This window comes from Agaricus bisporus (genome assembly GCF_000300575.1).
Source record: "Agaricus bisporus var. bisporus H97 unplaced genomic scaffold AGABI2scaffold_2, whole genome shotgun sequence".
Lineage (NCBI taxonomy): Eukaryota > Fungi > Basidiomycota > Agaricomycetes > Agaricales > Agaricaceae > Agaricus > Agaricus bisporus.
In genome coordinates, this window is record NW_006267355.1 from 527,179 (window position 1) to 547,973 (window position 20,795).

The following is a 20,795-nucleotide window of genomic DNA, read 5'->3' on the forward strand; positions in this document are numbered from 1 at the left end:
ACTCCGGCAGCAAAAGGGAAGCAAAAACCAGAATGGCACGATCCTCACGACTGGTATAATCCAAATTCGAGGCTAAGAATCTGAGTGGGTTCTGTTGAATCTCCGTGGGAGGGTTTAGGATTGTGTCGCAGTTGGATTGGCTGATTGCACACAGAAGCGAGGATGAAGTGCCAGGCTATTTATAGTCACGTGCAATCAAGTATTTTCCATGATCTCGTTACGTTTGCTAAAATCGACATGCCGCCTCGCTCTCTCCCTCCCGCAAAAAAGCGCAGGGTCGAGCATGATCCTACTGAAGACCGAATAAAATCTCTAGAGACAGCACTACTTGAATCTCTCACCAAAAATCAGTCTCTCAACTCTCTCGCCGACCTCTTGGACGTCATCCAATCGACTCGGGATGCGCAACAAACCTCCAAGGCTATATACGCTGCCTACCGTGTCTTTGTCGTCGTCATAGTCAACGGGAAACTCAGTCTAGGTGGAGATGAAGCTGCACGATTGGTCAAGTCTTGGCTCTTGACTCAGCTGAATGCATATGTCGAGTTCCTTACCGGCTTATTGAAGGACGACGAGAAAATTCTTAGGGTGAGCAAACAATCTGTTCTCTCGCGTCTTGCAGCTGATATATATTGTCCTCGGTCAGACATCCGCTCTGCAGATCTTATTTTCTCTGCAGAAACATCTTTCTACTGCGTACTCTGTTTCCTCCAATTCCTCCAACCTCCATCCTCAATTCCATTTATCACATTTCCGCAAAATCGTTTCAGCCCTCCTTACATGTCCGCCATCCGCCCGAAGCAGTTCTGATACTACCAGCGACCAGTCGCTCGATTTCGACGTTGGGAATGTTTTTTACGAGACTTGGTTTAGCGTGCATGATGACATACGTTGGTATTTCCTTCGTGAGGCCGCGTACGTCTATTTCAACCTACTGATAACCACTCGATGATTAATAACTGATGCAGGACACTCCTCAACAAACATCCCAATCACCCAACACTTCATCTGAATCTCCTTTCCATCCTTGAACGCCTTACGACATTCCCTACCGAACCAACCGAGCTCAATGCATGGTGGGTCGCGGAAATGGGTAACCCCCCATCGAAACGTAGCAAGTCAAAATCACACGGGGATGCTCTCAATCTGGAGCTCGGGGAATTAAAAAAGAAAGATAAGAAAGACGGGGACGAAGGGAGCGACAACGATGATGACGATGACGATTGGCGGAAATACTTCGAGGAAGAACCTGCAGCGCCTGAGACTCCGAAAGCCAAAGCCCCTGGTGTGCGTTTGCATCAAATGACGATACATCAATCACTACACTCCCTCGCTTCACATCGCGCTGTGTTCACTAGAACATGGTTACTTCTCCTATCACGCTTGTCCAAGTCGGAAGATGGGGACAAGTTGGCCGTCCGTGTTCTGAACATCATGCACCGCGGTATATTACCGCACCTCACTCGCCCAGTCCTCGTCATGGACTGGGTGAGTGCATGCGTCGACTATGGTAAGCAGAAATATCCCGTCGTTCTCCCATATGCGATGTTGAACCCCATACAGGAGGGGCCGTTGGCTTGTTGGCGTTGAACGCGCTTTTCATTTTGATGATAGACTACAACCTGTATGTGAATTGCTTTGCTTTATTCTCATCGTCTCTCATACCTCCCTTCCCACCTCCAGAGATTACCCGTCCTTCTATACCCGGCTTTACGCGTTCTTGGACAATGATGTCCTACACCTCAAACATCGAGCACGCTTCTTTCGTTTGACTGAACTGTTCCTCAGCTCAACGTATGTCGTTTATCAGACATTTTCCGTTTCTGACTTCCCTTGTTTTCAGTCATCTTCCTGCCACTCTGCTCGCCTCGTTTATCAAACGTCTATCGCGGTTATCATTAACAGCCCCGCCAGCCGCCATTGTGATGATTATCCCATTCACTTATAATATCCTCAAAAAGCATCCAGCTTTAATGGTTATGATCCATAATAGTAATGTTGAGGATGAATATACTGGTGAGTCGCTATGTGACCAAGACTCGCAGTTGTTAATCCTTGTTTCATTGTTTGGTAGATCCATATTTACCTGCTGAACTTAACCCAACACAAACACTGGCTCTGGAAAGTTCTTTGTGGGAGCTCGTATCCCATAGATCACATTATCATGCTACCGTATCCACGTTGTGTAAAATTTTCGAAGAACCTTTCACAAAACCAAGTTATCCTTTGGAGGATTTCTTGGACCATACTTATTCAACGGTGAGTCCACCGAAGCTCGAAATTCCCTGTCATTTCAATTGACAAATCTGTTGTTTTTGTGTGTTCAGCTCTTCGATACTGAAGCAAATAGGAAAATCAAAAGAGAGCCTGCACTCGCGATGGATATGCCAAAAGGATTTATTCCATTTCCTAATACGAGAACTCCATCTATAGAAGAGGGGGGTGATGAACAAGAAGTCGAGTTGCAACAAAATCCCGATGTTGTTGGTCGATTATGGAGTTTTTCGTAACTTGTATACCGACCCATAATTGTCTACTGAGTGGGCTGTTTTTTTTAGGAGGTATAAATCCAAGAGCGCTCATCTCCTCAGGATCCCAATGATTGACAATCCGGAGATCAGAGGCCTTCCTGAGTCCAATGAACTCATCGAACATGCGTTCTTTACCGGCCAAAAATATCATAAGACTCATCGATGACATATTTGCGAAAGAAGATGTTCGGCAGCATTCAGCTATAATGATTGTGGGGTTTATTTGACTTGTAGGTTGTCCTCGGGACACGCAATCAATACATTGCATGCGGTACTCGTCGTCTCTGGGACCACGGCATCACCATTGATGTCATTCCGTTGGCACTGTACGGGCCACTCGTCTCAAGGACTCATGCTCTGATTAAACACACACCCAATGAAGTATAGCTTTCTCTATCGCGAGCATAATTAGTCTCGCTATAGAATGTTTTCATGAGGCTTCAAGAAACTAGTTCCTTGTTCATGCGCTTTTAGATTGTTCTTTTGTCAGTGAGCCGGATAAGCACCGTACTGTATAGCCCCAATCGATATCTGGAAGTGGATGAACCACACGGTCCTTTATCCATGATACGCAAGTATTACAACAGTTATGAGGTCATAATTAGCCCCTAAGTGTGGTGTTGCATCGAAGCCGTTGCGTGGTGACTACTTTGGTAATAATTGTGTGTCAATCGCTTTCTTGGTGAGTGATTCTGGACCATCACGAATTTCGATGACTTTGGATACATCAGCCTGAAGGTAGGATGTTGATCATTCATTGGCTTGCGGTGGAGAGTGGAGCTAAACTTACTATTTCCTGAAAGTCAAGGAGGGCACTCGCATGCAATGTCAGCAGGCTTGTTTCCGAAGATGTGGGTGCCCAATTGAGGAGAACAAGGGGATAGGATGTTCGCCCATCGGGATGGTTTAGCTCATGGGAGATGACAACATATCGGGGAGAGTTCTCCGGTAGTTCTGATCAAGCGATTAGCTGAACACTTGGAAATGTATCACCAACTTGATACCTTCGGCGAGCTCTTCAATAGAAATGTTATCAAACTGCTCAACCTCTTCCATGATAAGCTTAGCCTTGTTGATCTTGATAACGATAGCAGCACTCCCTTTGCTACGCTTTGCAAACCTAAATTTGCGGAGAGTGTCCTTGATGTCCTGAGGTATGTCTACGGTGTGTGACTATCGCGCAGTGCATTGGCAGATGCGACGGTGGGGAGTTCGGGAGTGGACTGACCATTGTGATGTGAAGGCGATAAGGTAAGCGTGTTTACAAGCTCAAGAAGCACCATCTTCCTTCTGGATTTGAATGAGTAATCCAAATTGGCTGGACCAAACGCGCATGGCGCTTGACTATATTTCAAGTCCCCTCTTTCTCCCTCTTATTCGCTGCGAACCCCCACATTCTTAATGCCTTCTTTGTCGAGTCCGTCTCGCAAAGCTGTCTCGAAACATCGCGACTTGCTTGGTAGATCGTTTACAGATGAATCCGAGGAACTCGTATATGAAGAGGCTGACGAACTACTCCACCACTTCGCGCACCCAGAGCGTCAGACAACGGACGACACCCTTATAGGGGAGGTAATTGATGAAGAGGAAGAGGCGAAAATAAAGAAACTTCCATGGTGGAAGCGACCTTCTCCCTATTGGTAGGGATTTCAATGTTTGTCGTTGCGGAGGGTTCTCTTAAATTGCGATTTCAGGTTACTGTGTGTGTTGCCGTTCACAGCCGTAGCCATGACAGCATTACTCGCGCCACGCGTTGAAATATATACCATTCTCGTATGCCGACAAATAAAACCCGACATTTACTACGAGAAATCATCGTTAGCGGGTACTGCCCTCTTGTCTTCCTCAGCGTCGACCCCGACGCGCTCTCAGTTATGTGCCGCCGACCCGGTTGTCCAGGCTGGGGTTTCGAAGTTTGCAACTAGTACGTCATTTTCTGCCAGGGACAACTACACACCGTCCTGCATCGCACTGCCCAGCTTACCGCCCCACGCAGTGATGACAACATCCATGGGTATCCTCAGTTGCCTGTCCACCGGTTGGTGGAGTGCTGTGAGATACCTTGCTACTGCCTCGTTGTCGTACTTAATTTAGGTGTTAGTTCTCTGATCGTTATGGCCGGTGCCGTGTGATGGGAATTTCGGTGATTGGCCTGCTTTTAACAGATCTCAACTTCATCTTTATCGTCTCCCTCACGGAACGGTTTCCGGGCGCTTATTGGATTCTCTTGCTCGGACCTATTCTGGAAGGATGCCTTGGAGGTAGTTCTAAGCCTGCATCATAATGCATGTGTTCATTATCTCCTAGGTTTCACAAGTGCTGCTGCTGCTATCCATGCATATCAAGCCGATGTCGTCGATGAACACAGAAGGTATACTTTGCTCAAGTTCTTTCCTCGTTAACACTAATACGCGTGCCTAGATCACGCTTTTTCTCCCTCGTTTTAGGCCTACTGTTCGTCGGGATGGCTGTCGGGCCAACTTTGGGTTCGCTTGTGATTCGATCCACTGGACGGCTGATATCCATTTTCTACGTCTCCACGGGAATACACTTCCTATATGCGCTCTTTGTCTGGTTTATTCTACCAGAGTCACTGAGTTTGTCTCATCGACTTCGAGCTAGAGAGAAATATGCACAGCGGCTGCGCACGGACGTTTCTGAGGATACTGGTTCTCTGGGTATTCGAACACTCAATGCGGTCAAGAAACTGTTTGGCTTCCTCGCTCCGCTTAATGTCTTCTTCCCTGAGGTGAGGGAAATGAACGACAACCCTCTCAAGAAAAAGAGAAATTGGAATTTGACCTTGGTGGGTCTCGCATATTTTATGGTGACCTCCCTTATGGTTCGTGATTTCGTTTTCTGTTCTGGGACCACTTCAATGACATTGATATATGTATCAGGGCATCTATACGTATGCGTTCCAATATGCCGCTTTAACTTTCGGGTGGACCTCGGAAACTGTGAGTTCTCGTTCCGAAGCCCCCGTCAACTCTTGAACGGGAACAAAGCTAGGATACTGGTTGAGTTTGGTTAGCGGCGCAAAGGCCTTCTTTTTGGCTGCTATCTTACCTTGTGAGTGTATGCTATAGGTTTGCTGCATCAGTCAGTGACAGTTGATACAGTGGCAATCAAACTGTTTAAGCCAAAACCGAAGGTCGTAGAGATGCCCTCGGAAATTGTGCCACTGCTGTCGTCCTCCGGTCAGAAAAACCTCAAAAAGAAGGAAATTCACTCACTTGCTTTCGACCTGAATTTGGCCAGGATATCGCTCCTCATCGAAATTGTTGGTTTCATGTGCATGGGATTTGCACTTACTCCTATCGCGTTCACCGCATCAGGGATGCTCTGGTCTATGGGAGCGGCTTTCACCCCTGCGAATCAGGCGGTTGCGCTAGCCCTATTTACCGAGCGTGGAGGCACGGAAACAGGCAGACTTTTTGGAGCTCTGAGTGTTCTACAATCCCTCGGGTGTGTTATGAGCCGATAACTCAAGTTCTTTGTCCGCTAATGTACATCTAAACAGCTCCCAGATTCTAGGGCCTTCCCTTTTTGCCTTCATCTATATGAAGACCGTCGCAACATATCCTAGAACCATCTTCTTTGTGGCCGTTGGCGCGGTAGTCGTGTCTGCGACACTTCTTGCCTTTGTCCGCTTGCCGAATGAGCACGATCACTCTCATGCGACGTTGGTCGCAGAAGAGTCTGATATATCAAGTGGAAGCAGTGCTAGAACCATTTTAAATCACACCGACGGACCGGCTTGATACTTTTTTGCTTCGTACTTTGTAAGGTCATTTCTCAATGGGGTTTGGATACCGCCCTCCGAATTCTTCTGACTATGATGAGTTGTCTATCGCAGTATCTTTGTCTTCTTCGCTATTGTTATGAACAGAATGGTGCCTAGAACCACTATGCTGTCAGGAATTGTGCCCTTCTTCTAGTTTTAGATCGCACTCCCTTTTCAGAAACAATGTATATGTCACCGAGAGTTCCAATACCTGTGATACTTGATGAATATTCAAGCTAGTGAGTTATTTTTATTCCTCTGTTCGTTCGAGATCACGAAGAAGAAACGGCCGAGACAAAAATAAGTACCACCCGGACCGTATTTGGAGCGATGACTATGGAAGGGGGACACTAAAATTTTACTGCAGAAACCATATGGGCGGTGAGATCGGAACTAGGAAGCATCGTACGCGTACGCGTGCTCCGCAGATATTGATATTTGATTCTTCGTTTCCACTTAGTCTGCGCTTCGACCTCGAACCAATAATATCCTCGTTGTTTCAAGATCAGAACCTGATGAAACGTCTTCCGATCCGGAAATGATCACCAGCGTGAACGGGTACTATAAGAAGCCGACTTCATACTTGCATTTCATATTATTCTCCTCGTTCGAGCGAGAAAGAACATTCACACTTTTCTTCTGCTTTTTGACGTCGCTACCGAAATGATGCTGACCACCAACATCATTCTCTCTCTTGTATTCCTCTCTGTGACTTTCGCGGCCAACAATTTCGTAGGCCTTACGGCTTCGAATGCGATTGGGGGTAGGTCTCCATACACTTGCCGTACCCAGGCTCAGGTGATTTTCACTGCATCATTTCTTAGAAGCGCTCATGATCACTGATAATCTACTCGCGCTGATCGTGTGTCATTGATAGTGGAACGACCTTGCCAATACTGCAAGGAATTCTGGATTCAAAACTATCAGGATCCTCGGTTTCGACTGTGGAGCCCTCAACATGGCTTCTAGCGCTGCTGCAGCGGCGAATTTGCAAGTGCTTGCCGGAATATTTTTCGATGTAGATACTTTTATTTCTCCCGGCTATATGCGATATTGAACTATGGTTTTAGGGTTCTGTTGCCGGTGCAAATGGTCAGATCGAGTAAGTCACACTGCTACTTAGTTTTTGTTGTCTGGCGGGTTTACTGAGTGATCAATAGTAACGAAGTTCGCTCGTTCCAGAGCGCTGTCCAACAATTTGGTGCCTCGCGTTATGTAGGGCTTACCATTGGCAACGAGGCAAGACCCATTTCACCTTGAACACTTCCGAATCATACTCACGAAATGTCGAACCTAGAATTCGGACGATCCGAACAACATTATTAATAAAGTCAATCAAGTTCGAAGTAGGTGACATTTTTGCTTTAGTCGGGTATATATGCCAATCGCTCTTTCCTGTTTCTAGACACTCTGAGATCTGCCGGGATCAATACTCCAGTTTCTACTGTTCATTCCTGGTTCAATATTATCAATGCCAGAGTACTCTGTAACGGCGATTTTGTAGGCGCCAATGCACAGTAAGTATTACTCCATCAATACGGCGTTTCACGCTCACGTCGTGGATAATGCACAGCGCTTTCTTCGACCCTAACACAGCTGCGGGAAATTCTGGTAACTTTTTGACGCAAACGGTCATCCCTGCGCTGCGAAATGCATGCGGTAACAAGAAAATCATGATTACGGAGTACGTATCTTTCTACTCAACTTGCATATGCATAATCGAACTTCAATACTATAGAACTGGTTGGCCTTCCCGTGGAGGTTCCAACGGTGCTGGAGTTGCCTCCCTAGATAATGAACGCGCGGCGCTTGCTGCATTGAACTGCGCCAGTGGTAGTATTCCCGACGTTTCGGTCTTTGCTTTCGAATACGATGATCAAACCTGGAAAGGTAACGATAATGAACGGAGTTTTGGTATCTTCCCCAAGTTTAACAATGGGGTTCCGTCTTGTTGAAAAGCTCATATCGTCTAATGTAGCTGATCGGTGTAAAATGGTTGAGTAGCACATTGTACTCGATGAATATTTAAATTGTTTGGAACGTGCATATTCTTTTGAATGAGTGCCTGTTAAGCCTTCGCAGATATCAGGGGTCATCGGGTCCTTGGCTCCATGACTCTAATATACTTGCTTTTTCATTATGCGAAGTACTAAGATTCAAATCCAGCGCCATTCTTCAAGGTCTACTTTAACCTAAACGTCTGCCTCTGAAATTTTCAAGTTTCTCCCTCTGCAGATACCAGAGAACCATTGGTAATACAGCAAGTTCCGAGATTCCCTCTTTCTACAACGTAATTTCTTTTGGCGATAGCTCGAGGGGCGTAAAGGTCAGGTTTGTTACAAGTCACTAGTCAGGTCCGGTCAGTACTATTTATAGTTGTTTGTCTATTTATAGACCTTTAACCAAGTCTATCATCTCGAGTTTACTACGTCCTTCGCATTGCATATTCAAGCACCCAGCTTCAACCCCGAAGTCAGCTCCAACCCTAAAGTCACTCCGTGACGCCGTCTCTTATGAGCTCCTTTTGTTTCGTTTTACTGTCGTACTTCACTTTTTTCGACCCCGCAAACTTTTCTCCTAATCTAGTTGATTCAAGTCGAACGACTGAATAGTCGATCACACCCGCACCACCGGTCTCCAAACTGCTCGCCGACCATTGGCCTTCGACGTGTCCTTCGTGCAAAAAAGTGCTGCTGCGTCAAAAGTCGTTAACTTGCAAGCTCCGATATGTCTCTCAATCCAAATGAAACAAGGCACTCAGATCTCCTTTCCATGCACAAACATATAAACAGTAAAACACAGTGGAGCGGTTCTTGAATTCGAACTACCATCAAGTCGTTTGCAAAATGTGCTGTCCGCGTGATAATTATCGTCAGTATTCCACTTCTCTTCGACGTCCCAAGCACTCAAGAACCTTTATCAGATCCCGCGCCTTCCGACAAACACTTGGGTCATCGTCAGGTATCTCAAGCACTCGCAAACTACATCCTTCACAGCCCTATCCTCCACCGTCATTCCTCCCGGTACCAAAGCTCTTCACCTCACCAAGACACAAAACCACTCGACATCTACATCGCCCACGTCATCCACGCCTCCAAAGTCCCCGAAATCGTCCCTTACACCGCTCTCTACCTCCTCGCCTCCATCTCCCAATCCTGCCAATGTCGAATCCCCCACATCCAAGCCAAATCCGACTACGCCCTCTCTCGCCCATCCAAATTCTCTCACCTTCTCTCTCGTGTTACAACTCGTCCTCCCATAGTCTCCCAAATAGCTGGAAAATCCAACTGGGACGATAGACATTTCTTCATAGGCGCATTCTACCTCGCCATATTGGCTTACAAACCCGTCTTCCACGAGGAAAACCACAAAGAACTACCTTTTTGGAAAATGATCAGCGTTTCCAAGATCGAGGAAGAGGAAATCGGGGACATATCTACAGCATTCAAACATTGCATGAGTGATGAACTCGAAAACACCATCCGTTCAATGTTATGGGACAAATTCGTTATCAACGTATCTGAATTCGATTGTCCCTTTGCTGTTGCTCGTCAAAGAAGGTTATCGGAGTCTTCAGATTCGGAGAGTGAGAATGAGTTGAATGCGATTGGGAAGAAGAGGAAATTGAGTTTGAAGGGATCTATCAGTTCGTTTTGGAAGTTGGGAGAAAAGGCTAGCTCAGGCTCTACCGCGGTGGATTCGAAGCCGGAAGGATCGGTAGATTGTGGGCCTCACTCCATATCCGACGAATCATGGTACTCGGACTGGTAATCTTTGAATCGTTATTGCTGTATATATTGGATTTTATCTCTTTTACGTATCGGACTTATATTATTTTCTCCTTACCGGACTTATATTTATGTTTCCTATCTACTCAATTTTACTCTCATATTTTTATTCCTCATACCGTCCAGTCATGGACCACCAAAGGACGATCAGTCTTCTTACATCAACACCCAAAAAAAGACATTAGTAGGAATTGCGATTAACTATCGATTGTTACATGCTAGTAGACAGAAGAGAAAAAAAGAGAAGAAAAAAATTGCTTATAGTCAAATTGTACATGGGTCTGTTCACAAAAAAAGAAAAAAAGGGGGGAAGCGAAAAAGATTAAGGGATAAAAATCCTCGAATAACCATCGATACTATACGAAGCACCAGAGTCAGTAAGAACTATAAATAGAATGCAAGTGAACCTTACGGTTGGCGGCAACAAGGGCAACAGTGTTTACTTGGAGAACCTTTAGCAGCTAATATCTCTCTACACTGATCACACATCACCAAACACCTGCATGCGTGAGATTTTTTAGTGAAAAGGATAAAATACAGAGAGAGAGAAAAAGGAGGGACTTACCGACAAGGCCAACTGACAACATCCCTCGGTTTACTCGTACAAATAATACACATCGTCCTATTCATCAAATCGACATCCACTTCACTTTCAGCATCCTGACCATTACTCGCAGGTGACATCGCAAAATCCCAAACACCTTGACCATCATCCCCTCCATCCAAATTATCTGTAATCTCCAATCCCCACATCTTCCCCATCTCACCCCACCTCCGTCTAGTCAATGGTGGAGCAGGTTCTCTCCCGGTCGCACGTGCAGATCCGTTGACAAGATGACTCAAAATGAGTCTACTGCCTTCATCGACTCCTTGAGTTCGTACGAGATCAGCAAACAGAGATATAGCTTCTGCTTCTCTTTCTTGTTGTTCGTCCATAGGGACTACTGAAGTCGAACGTTCGCCTCTCATCGAAGGACTAACTTCCTGCAAATCATCGTCTTCATATGCACTCGAAGCATCATCCTCATCCTCATAATCCCCATCATCTTCAATCACAGCATCATCCTCATCATCACTTATTTCTTCTCCCCTCAAAAACCTCTCATATACTTCCCTCTCTCTCTTCCGCTTCTCCATTTCAGTCGCACTGGACCCCAATCTTACATCTTGAGCGAAATCCACAACACGCTCCCTCCGGCTCAATCTACCATCACGTTCCACCCCACCAAATCCTTTCCTACTTCTCCACCCCCGCGTCCAACTCCAGCTCAACTTGATCAAACCCCAAAACACTCCACCCATGGACTTCACGAACCTCACAAGCTCGCGGAACCATATCCAACATCTTCTCCCCGACCTCGTTGACGTCCCACTCGGATTGGACTCTACAGACCTCACTTCATTATTCCATCCCACTGTTTGCATTTGTCCACCAGTACGATTTCCTCCACCCGACTCAGGAGTTTTATGTCCGGAAAACACTCTACCAACACCCGATCGTCCCATAGTCACAGCTCCGAACGTAGTCGAAGGTCCTGGTGTAAAAGCCACACGAGTATTTTGTCCACGCCTCATAAGCTGCGATACTGGGCGGCGAAGTATGGGTGCGGATATGGGTGCCACTTCATTTCCCCATCCCTTCAATCCCGTCGCTTCCAAACTAGCAGTTCCAATTCTCATCAACACCACACCCCATTCTTCTTCGAAAGGTAGGTTTGCCCACGAAAATCGAGCAACATCCGAATCAGGATTATCCGTAAGTCCACCAGCAGCGGCAATGCCAAGGGTTGTGAACAATCTGTCTACACGGCCGTTGACGAGGAGTTGAACGAGGGCATTGAGTATGATGGTTACGAGTATGACGCAGATGAGAACGGATTCAACGACGCAGGAGAAGTAATTCATGAGAGGATAGCCCGACTTGAAACCCGTACCAGAAAAGATATTATCGGAATTCCTTCCTCGGGTCGATAACAGTGGAAGGAGAATAGTGAGATAACCTCGCCTGAGCAGTGTCGTGTGAAAATGAAGGAGACCGAGGAAGGATGTGAGGGCAGTAGGAATCAGGCGGTGGTTGGACAGCTTCTTGGAAATACAGAGAAAATGGACCATCGTGGATTGGAGGAGTGGAATGCCCATAGTGATGAGAGCATGTGTGTCTGGTCGTGCAGGAAGTCCTTCAGGTCTGTAAACGTGAGAAGCGTCGAGCGAGAAGAGGTATAGGACAAAGGAGTGGGCAACCTATGACGACAAGCATATAAGAAAGAGAAACGAAAGACAATTGAACACATACAAGGTTATACGGAGACATTTGTCGAGCAAAAGGAGAATCGTCCACAGTCCCATTCGCCAATTCATCTAGTTTCCTCACAAAACTTTCCACAAAATACGCCAAACCCAACGAACAAAAGCTGATCCAACAGACTTCTTCCATAGGTTTATGGAAAGCCCAGTCACCCAACTTCTGGACGACTGTGGCCACCTGTTGAGGGACCCATGTGGGAAAAGATTCTGGAAACGTTCCAGACGTTTGCAGAGTGATCAAGCTCCACAACAGACACATTCTCAGTAAGCAATAGAGGGTGGGAAATTGTATCAGAAATCGTGTGTGTGTGCGAGAAAGGTCGATAGGGAATATAGAGTTGTAGATTCGGATGAAGACAATGGCGCGACCTGAATACAACCTTCCACGCCTAGCAGCGTGTCTCCGGGACAACCTAGAAGGAATAACGGTGTTATGTAGTCTGTGCAGAATGAATGCCTGCATTGAATGAGTAAAAAAGGTAAAGGAAAGATGAAAGACAAAAGGACTTGCCATGAGGAAGAGTCCAAGCATGTAACCCGAGGTGAAGAAACCAAGCGGACCAAACAGCAAAGAACGTTCACCAGCACCAAGCAGCTTAGATTTTGGAGAGGCCTGAGGGGCAGAGACGAGCGAAAGAGGAGTACTCCATTCTGGAGTGGCCATGAGATCAGAGATTGTGGAGGGCGAGAGAGAGTCGAGATCGAGCGTCGTGGGACTCGCCGTGGGTTTCGCCCTGAGAGCGAGGAACCTGGCAAGGAATTTGTTGGGGAGATAGTCGAGGATCTGGGTGAGGTTCAGGCTGAAGCTGCTGTTGTGCACCAAACCCAGCTCGTCCATGGCGGGCCTGCTCAAGCTGCAACCCGCAGGGTCTCCCAATATTATCATGACGTTAAGTCAGCTGACTAAGCACCCGAATCATCTACCTTGTTCTCAGCCGTCTCCCTGGCTACATACATGCTCACCTCCCTACGCCGCACACCTCCAACGCGGCACAATGACCCTGCCTTACGTCTCTCAGCGAAATGAAGCCTCGCAGCCATACTGTTCACAGAAGTGTGTGGGCTGCCAGTGAGACTCGACATCGCACCCGGTGCTACGGCACGTCTAAGTCGGGTGTATGTAATATAAACTTGTGCTGTAAATCTCGCCCCGTTGTCATCGGCGAGGAGGAAACAGGTTTATAAACAAGCGAATTATTATCTGGTCCAAGGGGGCAAAGAAGTCCACCACACCTCGCCTATCGGTCCAGTGGAGGCCGCATGTCCAAGCATCACGGCTACTATTAGTGAATGAAAACATTTTACCGTGCCCTGACACCCAGCAAAAAAGATATTTTTAATCCTGCTAAATCATTAACTTTCCCAGAAAGGAAATCGGCGCATCAGCCGACCGACGCAGGTCCGCAGGTATAGAAACGAAAAGTGTATTAGGAAGCAGCTAGATATATCTACACTACCGTCCGATTTTCAATCGCTGCGAACGGGTAAGCTAGAAAGGAAAAAAAAATCAGCCATGAACATAAAAGTACAACCATTTCAAAGACTCACCCTCCGACGCTTCTTCAGTCTACAAAAAAAAGCATAAATTCATCAATGATAAATCAACAACCATAACAAAACTCTACAACTCACTTATGTTTCTTCATCTTCTTTTTCCTCTTTCTCTTCACACTGTCCATCAAAACCTCCTCCCACTCCTTATCCATCTGTTCTCTCAACTGAACCCTCTCCGCATCCTGACTCATATCAAGTCCCATCTTCTTCAACACCATCTCCCATTCCGCAACCGCACCAACCCTATTCTTCGTTATAACATAATGCAACTGCCTCGCAGTCTCCACATCTTCATCTACATTCACATTATATCCATACGTCCCATCCAAATTCAAAACTCCCGACGGAGACGGTGATAACACATCACCACCAACCGTCTTAGAAGTCAAAGAATCAAGTGACGATGAACGAAGTAATGGAGCACTCGCAGGCGGAGGCGTAAACATAGAAGGTGGATTCGAAATAAGCAAAAGTGGCCGATGCAACGAGAAAAACTGATGAATTTTGAAATCCTTCGTATTAACAAACGGATGAGGGTTAAAAGGCCCGTGATACGAATTCGTCGAATGAGTTCCTAGATACGCCGCCGACGACATGCTAGGTTGTCGGTACCCCTCATCGGTAGAAGGTTGAGACGACGTGGCGTCCGAGGGTGGTTTCGCATTACTCGAGGACGGATTAAGGTTACTGCTATTCACGCTATTGGTTGTCGACGATGTTTTCGTCGCAGAATCCTTGGGAGAGCTCTCTGAAGTGTTGGACTTGTTCTTCGCTGCGACAACCGGGGTCTTGGGGGGCTTGGAGGAATTAAAAAAGCGGCCGCCGCCGAACGAGGAGTAGGAGCGGCGGGCGACCGACGAGCGGTGGATGAGATGGCCGAGGGCGGACATAAAGGCCCTGCTGCCTAGAGGAACGAGCACTGCAGTGGAGCGGGCACAGCGTCCGGCCAAGTTGCTGGGGAGGGTAAAAACATCATCCCACGCCTAGGCACATGATATTACACACGCTAAATTACTACTACGTAACAGTCACTATGTCCCCTTTGCCATCCCTCAATATCACAACTTCACACTCAATCTTCTCCCCATTGTCCAAGCAGACCACATCCGTTGGATCAATAGCACTCGTCTGTATCTGTCTCTTATCAAAAAACGACCGTCCAAGCACGACATCAAAATGTGGCTCTTCACATAGATAAACCTGGACATTCGTCACCGTTGGTTTCTTCCTCTGTTGTGCAACAAGCTGTTGGTGCATTGACGAATGCTTTTTCGAGTCTTTACGCTGAGGAGAAGCGCCCGCAACCGGCGGCCGGGATGACGAAAGCACAATTGTGTTCGAAGCGAAGGATGGGTTAGGCGAAGGCATTTCATTAACCGACTCTGTCCTCCTCTCACTCCCGACTCGTAAACTTGCCGGCCCAGTCCTCGCAGGTGCCTTCAACGACGCTTCTCTATCGCCGGTACCCGTGCTCATCCCATCGACACGATCTTCATTTTGATTCAAAAGCGAACTCGAAGTCACTAGTGTGATCGGCCATGTACCGATATTGACTAGACCCCCATACCCGTAGTTTCCTGGGGTAGCATCGCGTGGTATGAAGCCATAGCTTTGCGCAAATTTCCGAGAAATATAGACATGGCGGTAGCCAATCTTCAAAAGCATCCTCACTGCGAATGATTATCAGCCAACGTCCACCAAGGCAAAGGATGTGTACTCGCCATTCTTTACAGGTCCTATACTTCCCATTACAGTCCTAACACCATTCTCACTATGAAACTTCTGAAATTGTTTCATCAATCTCGGTACACCATCCTTCGTCTCCCCCACTTTCTCTTTCTTGTGGCTCCGTACACTTGATCTTTCAACTGAAGAGGAATTGGAGGGGGTTCTTTTGATAATAGCCGTAGGACGGAATGCGTAATACGAAGAATTTATGTATGCTGGAGGAACAGGCAACGGTTGATTTGGATTGTGCAGATGAAGCGTAGGCGATGATCCGACTGTCGACACCACCGATGGTTGACGCGGATGATCCTCACCGACTTCTATAGAAGGGATGGTAGGTGTCATCTCGTTCATATTGGGACTCAATAAGCCATTCACGTATGACTGCTGTCGCCACGAAAAAATCGTATAGTCTGATTCTGAAAGAAGGGTACGGCATTAGTCATAAGAATATGCTCCCAAGAAGCAACAAGTTCGAACCATCGTTGAGATCCCATACAGAGTCACCGTAATCATATTTGAGCCATCCTGGTCCGACATGGTGACCATCATATTGTTTATGAACCTTCAAGCTGAGTTTATCAAACAACGAGGTCAGAGATTCTTGATTCACTATAAAGACATATGAACGCACCACCATTCGTCAGTTTGAGTTTCAAGGAAATAGTTAGCAAATGGAATATAGACCTACGGGAGTGGATGACTGCAAATGATGATGTTGGGGTGTGTACATTCAGAATCGTCCCCTGTGAAGTCGAAGCTTCTGCCATATTCTGCGATCAGATTCGAGTCGTTCAAGTGGGTAAGCGTAGGGTCGTTCAGCCCTCGTATATGATATGTATGAAAGTCTGGTGGGTGCGCGGAATCTTCTGAGCAAGTGTCAGCTCCACTTCTAAACCAGCAATGACAAGTAAGATGATGTCGACGATATTTGATCCGGGACCAGGGTCTCAGGTGTTGACCAGTTCCAGGATAGACGACGTTCACGATATAGAATATAAGTCGACGGAAGTGGTTATATGGCAAGCGATGCGTGTTTGCCCCGTGGCCGTTGTTGATTGTCGATTGAGCAACAGAGAGCAATGGGGGCTCGGAAGGGATGCTCCCTGGATTACATCATGCACGTGTTAATTTTAGAATCCATCATATGTCCAAAAATGGACGCGCCGAATTAGATTTCTCTCCTTGCAAAATCAATCCCAATCTACCGTAATAGCCACCCCTACTATGCACCCGTGATGGTGGCGGTCAAAAGCTCTATATAATTGGTGAACTGGACGCAAAATCCGCATTCAACATAGAATAAGGCGTTCGTGGCGACCTGTCATGCTTGTAGGGCGCATCATATTACCTGAACACAGAGCACGAGACTGATCATGAGCGGAAACGGTCTGAAAGAGACCAGTGATAATCTCGGGTGACTCCAGTATTGGCGGGGCCATTAGCATAGACGAGTAGATTTCACTGGCAGCAAAGTGAATCAATATTTGCCATGCATCGCTGGCCCGAAAGTAGTCGTCACAAGCTGAGGTCGCTGAGACTGGACCAAATCATTCTCGGAGCGGGAGTTGGTCAAATGTGTGAGGAGGATTAAATCCATCATACTGGGAGTCAACTGCGCGTATAGTTCGCACACTGAGATTCAAATGCACAGAGAGGTAGTATAATAAATCCTCCTCATCACACTGAGAATCAGATGCGCGTATAGTTCACATACAGAAAGTCAGTTATATATTTGCGAGGAGGGGATTGAACCCGTCATATCGCACACTGAGATCAGATATGCGGAGAGGTAATATGATAAATCCTCCATATCATACTGATGGTCAAATGCGCATACAGTTCGCACACTGAGAGTCAAATTTGCGGAGAGGTAATACGATAAATCCTCCATCACATTGAAAGGCAGATAGGCGTATAATTCGCACATTGAGAGTCAAGTGCGTGAAGAGGTGATATGATAAATCCTCCATATCACACTGAGCGTCAGATGCGCGTATAGTTCGCACACCGAAAGACAACTATATTTGCGAGGAGGATTAAACTCATCATATTGAGAGTCAAATGCACGAGAGGTAATATGATAAATCCTCCCCATCACACTGAGAGTCAGATGCGCGTATAGTTCGCACACCGAGAGTCAAATATATTTGCGAGGAGGATTAAACCCGTCATATCGCACACTGAGGGTCAAATATGCAGAGAGGTAATACGATAAATCCTCCCTATCATACTGATAGTCAAATGTGCGGAGAGATAATACGATGAATCCCCCATCACACCGAAAGGCTATTGCGCGTATACTTCGCACACTGAGAGTCAAACGTGTGGCGAGGTAGATATAATAAATCCTCCCTATCACGCTGAGAGTCAAATGCGCGTATAGCTCGCACACTGAGAGTCAAATATGCGAGGAGGGAAAAGCCTCCCCGTCACACTGAGATGGGCCAGCTCCAATCCCTTTACGTGTTCATCGATGGCAGCGAAATTCTACTAATTGATAGCCAGTTCGTTCTCGAGGGCAGCGCTGTATCAGTGCCCTCCCCCGCACTTCCCTAGCTACCAAGAACTTTGCTTTTCTAATGACGCTGGTCGAGGTTTGATAGGGGAAGGAAGGCTGAGTAGCGGCGCTCCGGCGAGGCGGAAGGATATAAAAGCAAGAAAGGTCAGACAAGGTCAGACAATATGTGGAATTTGTGGATCCTGGATATTGCGTCATGCGCCGCTGGCCTATTCTTGTGCAGCGGGAGAACAGTCAAATGTGCGAGACTGAAGGCACGCTGAGAAAAATTTCATTGATAGACCTTTTTCTCTTGGAATTTCGAAATCAGATGTGGCGTAATCGGCACACTGAGAATCAAATGTACGGATACACTGAGAGTCAAATGTACATGGCTGTACGGCACACTGAGACGAATGCGCGGGAAGGAAATCTCCTTCCCTCTACATTGAGATGAGCCAGCCGCCCTAAGATGCGATCACTCGTGATGCATCCAATGGTCTCCTCCTGCACAAAAAATTTGCTGAGGTCAGAAGCGACGTGTAGAGCTGCCCACTCTTCAGGACAATAGAGTGAGTTTGGCTCCTCTGAAGTCTTGACTTCCACACTTGGCCAGCAGAAAGTATCTTCGGTATTTTTGCCAGTCAGTGCAGAGAATGACGCGGTTGAAGACTATGCCATCTAGTGGGCCAGTGGGACTGGCGCCAAAGGTATGTAGGGTAGACCGAAGATTATCTCGGTCCGGAGCCGCATGAAAGGACCTTCACGTCCCATCGTCCGGTAGCGGCGAAGACCGCCTGCGTTTATGAGCTCTCCTGGATAGCAAAAGTGATGCGCATGAAGTTGTGGGCAGCTACTGGTGGGCATGGATGCCGGCGGATAGCCCTAGACATGTCTCACCCTCCGGGTGGGGAACAGAAGCTGGGCGTTTTCGCCACGATATGGGGCGGGGAATGACGCGGAGGTCAACTTGAGGCAGGGGACCGTAAGCTGGACAAAGACCGTATGAGGGAGGGGACCGATGATGATGCTGGAAGAGCTTTAGTGAGCGAGTTCAGGTAAAATATCATTAGCCGAAATTTTGTGGTTAAAACTGGGGCTTACCGAAATGGGTCGCTGGTAGTTCGAGATGCGACTACTTCACTGACACAGTCCCCGTTGATGATAGATATGTCGAACGACTTGTTGCCCTTGGTAGTAGCGAGAGCTTGGTGTCACTCCCCGTTTGGCCTTTGCCCAGTATCTTGTGTTATACTGAAGGCCTGGCCACGGCAGAAACTCAATGATATGGCTCGAGAGATCCATGCGAGGAAAGGCGTGAAGTCATGGAGCAGTGCCCGCAGGTGAAAGGCTTGAGATGGGGCGCGTTAAGCAAAGCAAGAAGAGAGGTGTTACAAGTTACTATTGTGACCGGCTCGTTTCTGGACTCCCCACCACCGGATTGATCTGTCAGGTTGACTTGCCCCGCATTTCTGAATTGCACAGGTACGGACGATAGCCGAAGATTCAAAATGGATCAACCTTGTCCCGCAGCGGCACGCAAAATAAAAAACTAGAAAGCTCACTCTCAATTAGCAACATCCACTATCCTTCCTCTTCTCTACCAGCATGCTATTTCCGCAAGAGCTCGTCAATCTCCTCATCGAGTTTTCCGAGGGTGACTTACCAACCTTACTCAGTCTCTGCCTTGTCTCCAGGGCTTGCTATCATGTAGCCCGACCTCTCCTCTACCGGGAGGTCATCGCTGTATCGTCTTTTAACCGCCAAGTCGTCGTTGGGAAGAAACTATTCAGCTCCGTCACGTCCGACTCTCAATTGGCATCTTACGTGCACGAACTTACTCTCGATCCCGACTGTTATTGTCGAGAGTCATCGATGTCGATGCCCCGCCTTCTGGAAGTCCTGCACGAGGCTCTCCATTCCATGACGAAACTCAGGAAGCTACGTTTGACCTTCCCAGATGGATGTGTCGATGAATTCCCCATTGATCCTCTCCTTGTTGATCACGATTTCCAGCTGAAAGCATTCTTCTGGAGGGATTTCCGTTGGTATGTCGAGCAACAAGCGCAACTCGGACAGTTCCTCGCTCTTCAACCCCATATCCATACCTTGGAAATAGTATCAGGGCCTGATGCTACACCTGCTTCTTTTGATGTGCCCCCCACTGCCTGCCCCAACGTCGAAACTTTCTCCGGCAACTTTCTCTACTATAAAGCACTAGCCCCCACACGGCCCATCACAACTTTCGTTTGGAATGGCGTTTCATCTGTGCCAATGACCATCATTGATGAAATGTCCGCTCCATTCTCGAAGCTGCGCGTCCTTATCTTCCATGAAGGTTTCCCCAACAACCTTAACTTACGCCTTTTGACGTCCCACCTAAACTCCTTGGAGGTGTTACATCTGTCACTTGAAGACACGAGGACGACATTCCAAAGCTATCAACAGGTATGTACGTCAGACTCTCCGGAATTTCAAGTGGATTGACGGACCTGCAAAGATACAGAGCGCTCAGAACTTCGTTGACCACATACACAGACTAACGAATCTTCGGATGTTCGTTTTGACTGTGTATCCCCCACGACTACAATTCCACGAACACA

General features: G+C 47.1%; 8 protein-coding genes across 8 annotated transcripts; 3 read left to right on the forward strand and 5 right to left on the reverse strand.

Moving 5' to 3' along the window:
- Positions 1 to 237: 237 nt before the first annotated feature.
- On the forward strand, positions 238 to 2,574 carry AGABI2DRAFT_182995 (hypothetical protein; the record flags this gene model as incomplete). Its single annotated transcript, XM_006457815.1, has 8 exons — positions 238 to 588; positions 647 to 915; positions 969 to 1,510; positions 1,564 to 1,624; positions 1,684 to 1,794; positions 1,844 to 2,016; positions 2,075 to 2,259; positions 2,328 to 2,574. The coding sequence occupies 8 exons, from the start codon at positions 238 to 240 to the stop codon at positions 2,508 to 2,510; spliced, it is 1,875 nt and encodes a 624-aa protein (XP_006457878.1). The 3' UTR covers positions 2,511 to 2,574.
- A 487-nt stretch (positions 2,575 to 3,061) lies between these two features.
- AGABI2DRAFT_190274 (hypothetical protein) lies at positions 3,062 to 3,780 on the reverse strand. The gene is made up of 4 exons (XM_006457816.1): positions 3,760 to 3,780; positions 3,536 to 3,704; positions 3,322 to 3,485; positions 3,062 to 3,263 (listed from the first exon to the last, which is right to left on the reverse strand). Exons 1-4 carry the CDS (start codon positions 3,760 to 3,762, stop codon positions 3,177 to 3,179), a joined length of 423 nt encoding a protein of 140 aa, XP_006457879.1. The 5' UTR covers positions 3,763 to 3,780; the 3' UTR covers positions 3,062 to 3,176.
- A 152-nt stretch (positions 3,781 to 3,932) lies between these two features.
- AGABI2DRAFT_114904 (hypothetical protein) lies at positions 3,933 to 6,295 on the forward strand (the record flags this gene model as incomplete). The annotated part of the gene is made up of 9 exons (XM_006457817.1): positions 3,933 to 4,171; positions 4,226 to 4,583; positions 4,633 to 4,792; positions 4,839 to 4,902; positions 4,953 to 5,373; positions 5,432 to 5,491; positions 5,540 to 5,603; positions 5,654 to 5,999; positions 6,055 to 6,295. The coding sequence occupies 9 exons, from the start codon at positions 3,933 to 3,935 to the stop codon at positions 6,293 to 6,295; spliced, it is 1,953 nt and encodes a 650-aa protein (XP_006457880.1).
- A 602-nt stretch (positions 6,296 to 6,897) lies between these two features.
- On the forward strand, positions 6,898 to 8,374 carry AGABI2DRAFT_190276 (hypothetical protein). The gene is made up of 8 exons (XM_006457818.1): positions 6,898 to 7,116; positions 7,196 to 7,336; positions 7,389 to 7,420; positions 7,479 to 7,557; positions 7,616 to 7,664; positions 7,724 to 7,835; positions 7,892 to 8,002; positions 8,057 to 8,374. The coding sequence occupies exons 1-8, from the start codon at positions 6,982 to 6,984 to the stop codon at positions 8,271 to 8,273; spliced, it is 876 nt and encodes a 291-aa protein (XP_006457881.1). The 5' UTR covers positions 6,898 to 6,981; the 3' UTR covers positions 8,274 to 8,374.
- Positions 8,375 to 10,428: 2,054 nt separating this feature from the next.
- On the reverse strand, positions 10,429 to 13,248 carry AGABI2DRAFT_182998 (hypothetical protein; the record flags this gene model as incomplete). The annotated part of the gene is made up of 5 exons (XM_006457819.1): positions 10,429 to 10,462; positions 10,519 to 10,605; positions 10,672 to 12,347; positions 12,400 to 12,867; positions 12,922 to 13,248. 5 exons carry the CDS (start codon positions 13,246 to 13,248, stop codon positions 10,429 to 10,431), a joined length of 2,592 nt encoding a protein of 863 aa, XP_006457882.1.
- A 566-nt stretch (positions 13,249 to 13,814) lies between these two features.
- AGABI2DRAFT_183000 (hypothetical protein) lies at positions 13,815 to 14,905 on the reverse strand. Its single transcript, XM_006457820.1, has 3 exons — positions 14,043 to 14,905; positions 13,959 to 13,977; positions 13,815 to 13,899 (listed from the first exon to the last, which is right to left on the reverse strand). The coding sequence occupies exons 1-3, from the start codon at positions 14,852 to 14,854 to the stop codon at positions 13,864 to 13,866; spliced, it is 867 nt and encodes a 288-aa protein (XP_006457883.1). The 5' UTR covers positions 14,855 to 14,905; the 3' UTR covers positions 13,815 to 13,863.
- A 76-nt stretch (positions 14,906 to 14,981) lies between these two features.
- Positions 14,982 to 16,792, reverse strand: AGABI2DRAFT_183001 (hypothetical protein; the record flags this gene model as incomplete). Its single annotated transcript, XM_006457821.1, has 5 exons — positions 16,384 to 16,792; positions 16,173 to 16,304; positions 16,064 to 16,111; positions 15,686 to 16,009; positions 14,982 to 15,634 (listed from the first exon to the last, which is right to left on the reverse strand). The coding sequence occupies exons 1-5, from the start codon at positions 16,460 to 16,462 to the stop codon at positions 14,982 to 14,984; spliced, it is 1,236 nt and encodes a 411-aa protein (XP_006457884.1). The 5' UTR covers positions 16,463 to 16,792.
- A 3,312-nt stretch (positions 16,793 to 20,104) lies between these two features.
- AGABI2DRAFT_190281 (hypothetical protein) lies at positions 20,105 to 20,560 on the reverse strand. Its single transcript, XM_006457822.1, has one exon. The coding sequence runs from the start codon at positions 20,296 to 20,298 to the stop codon at positions 20,134 to 20,136; it is 165 nt and encodes a 54-aa protein (XP_006457885.1). The 5' UTR covers positions 20,299 to 20,560; the 3' UTR covers positions 20,105 to 20,133.
- Positions 20,561 to 20,795: the final 235 nt, after the last annotated feature.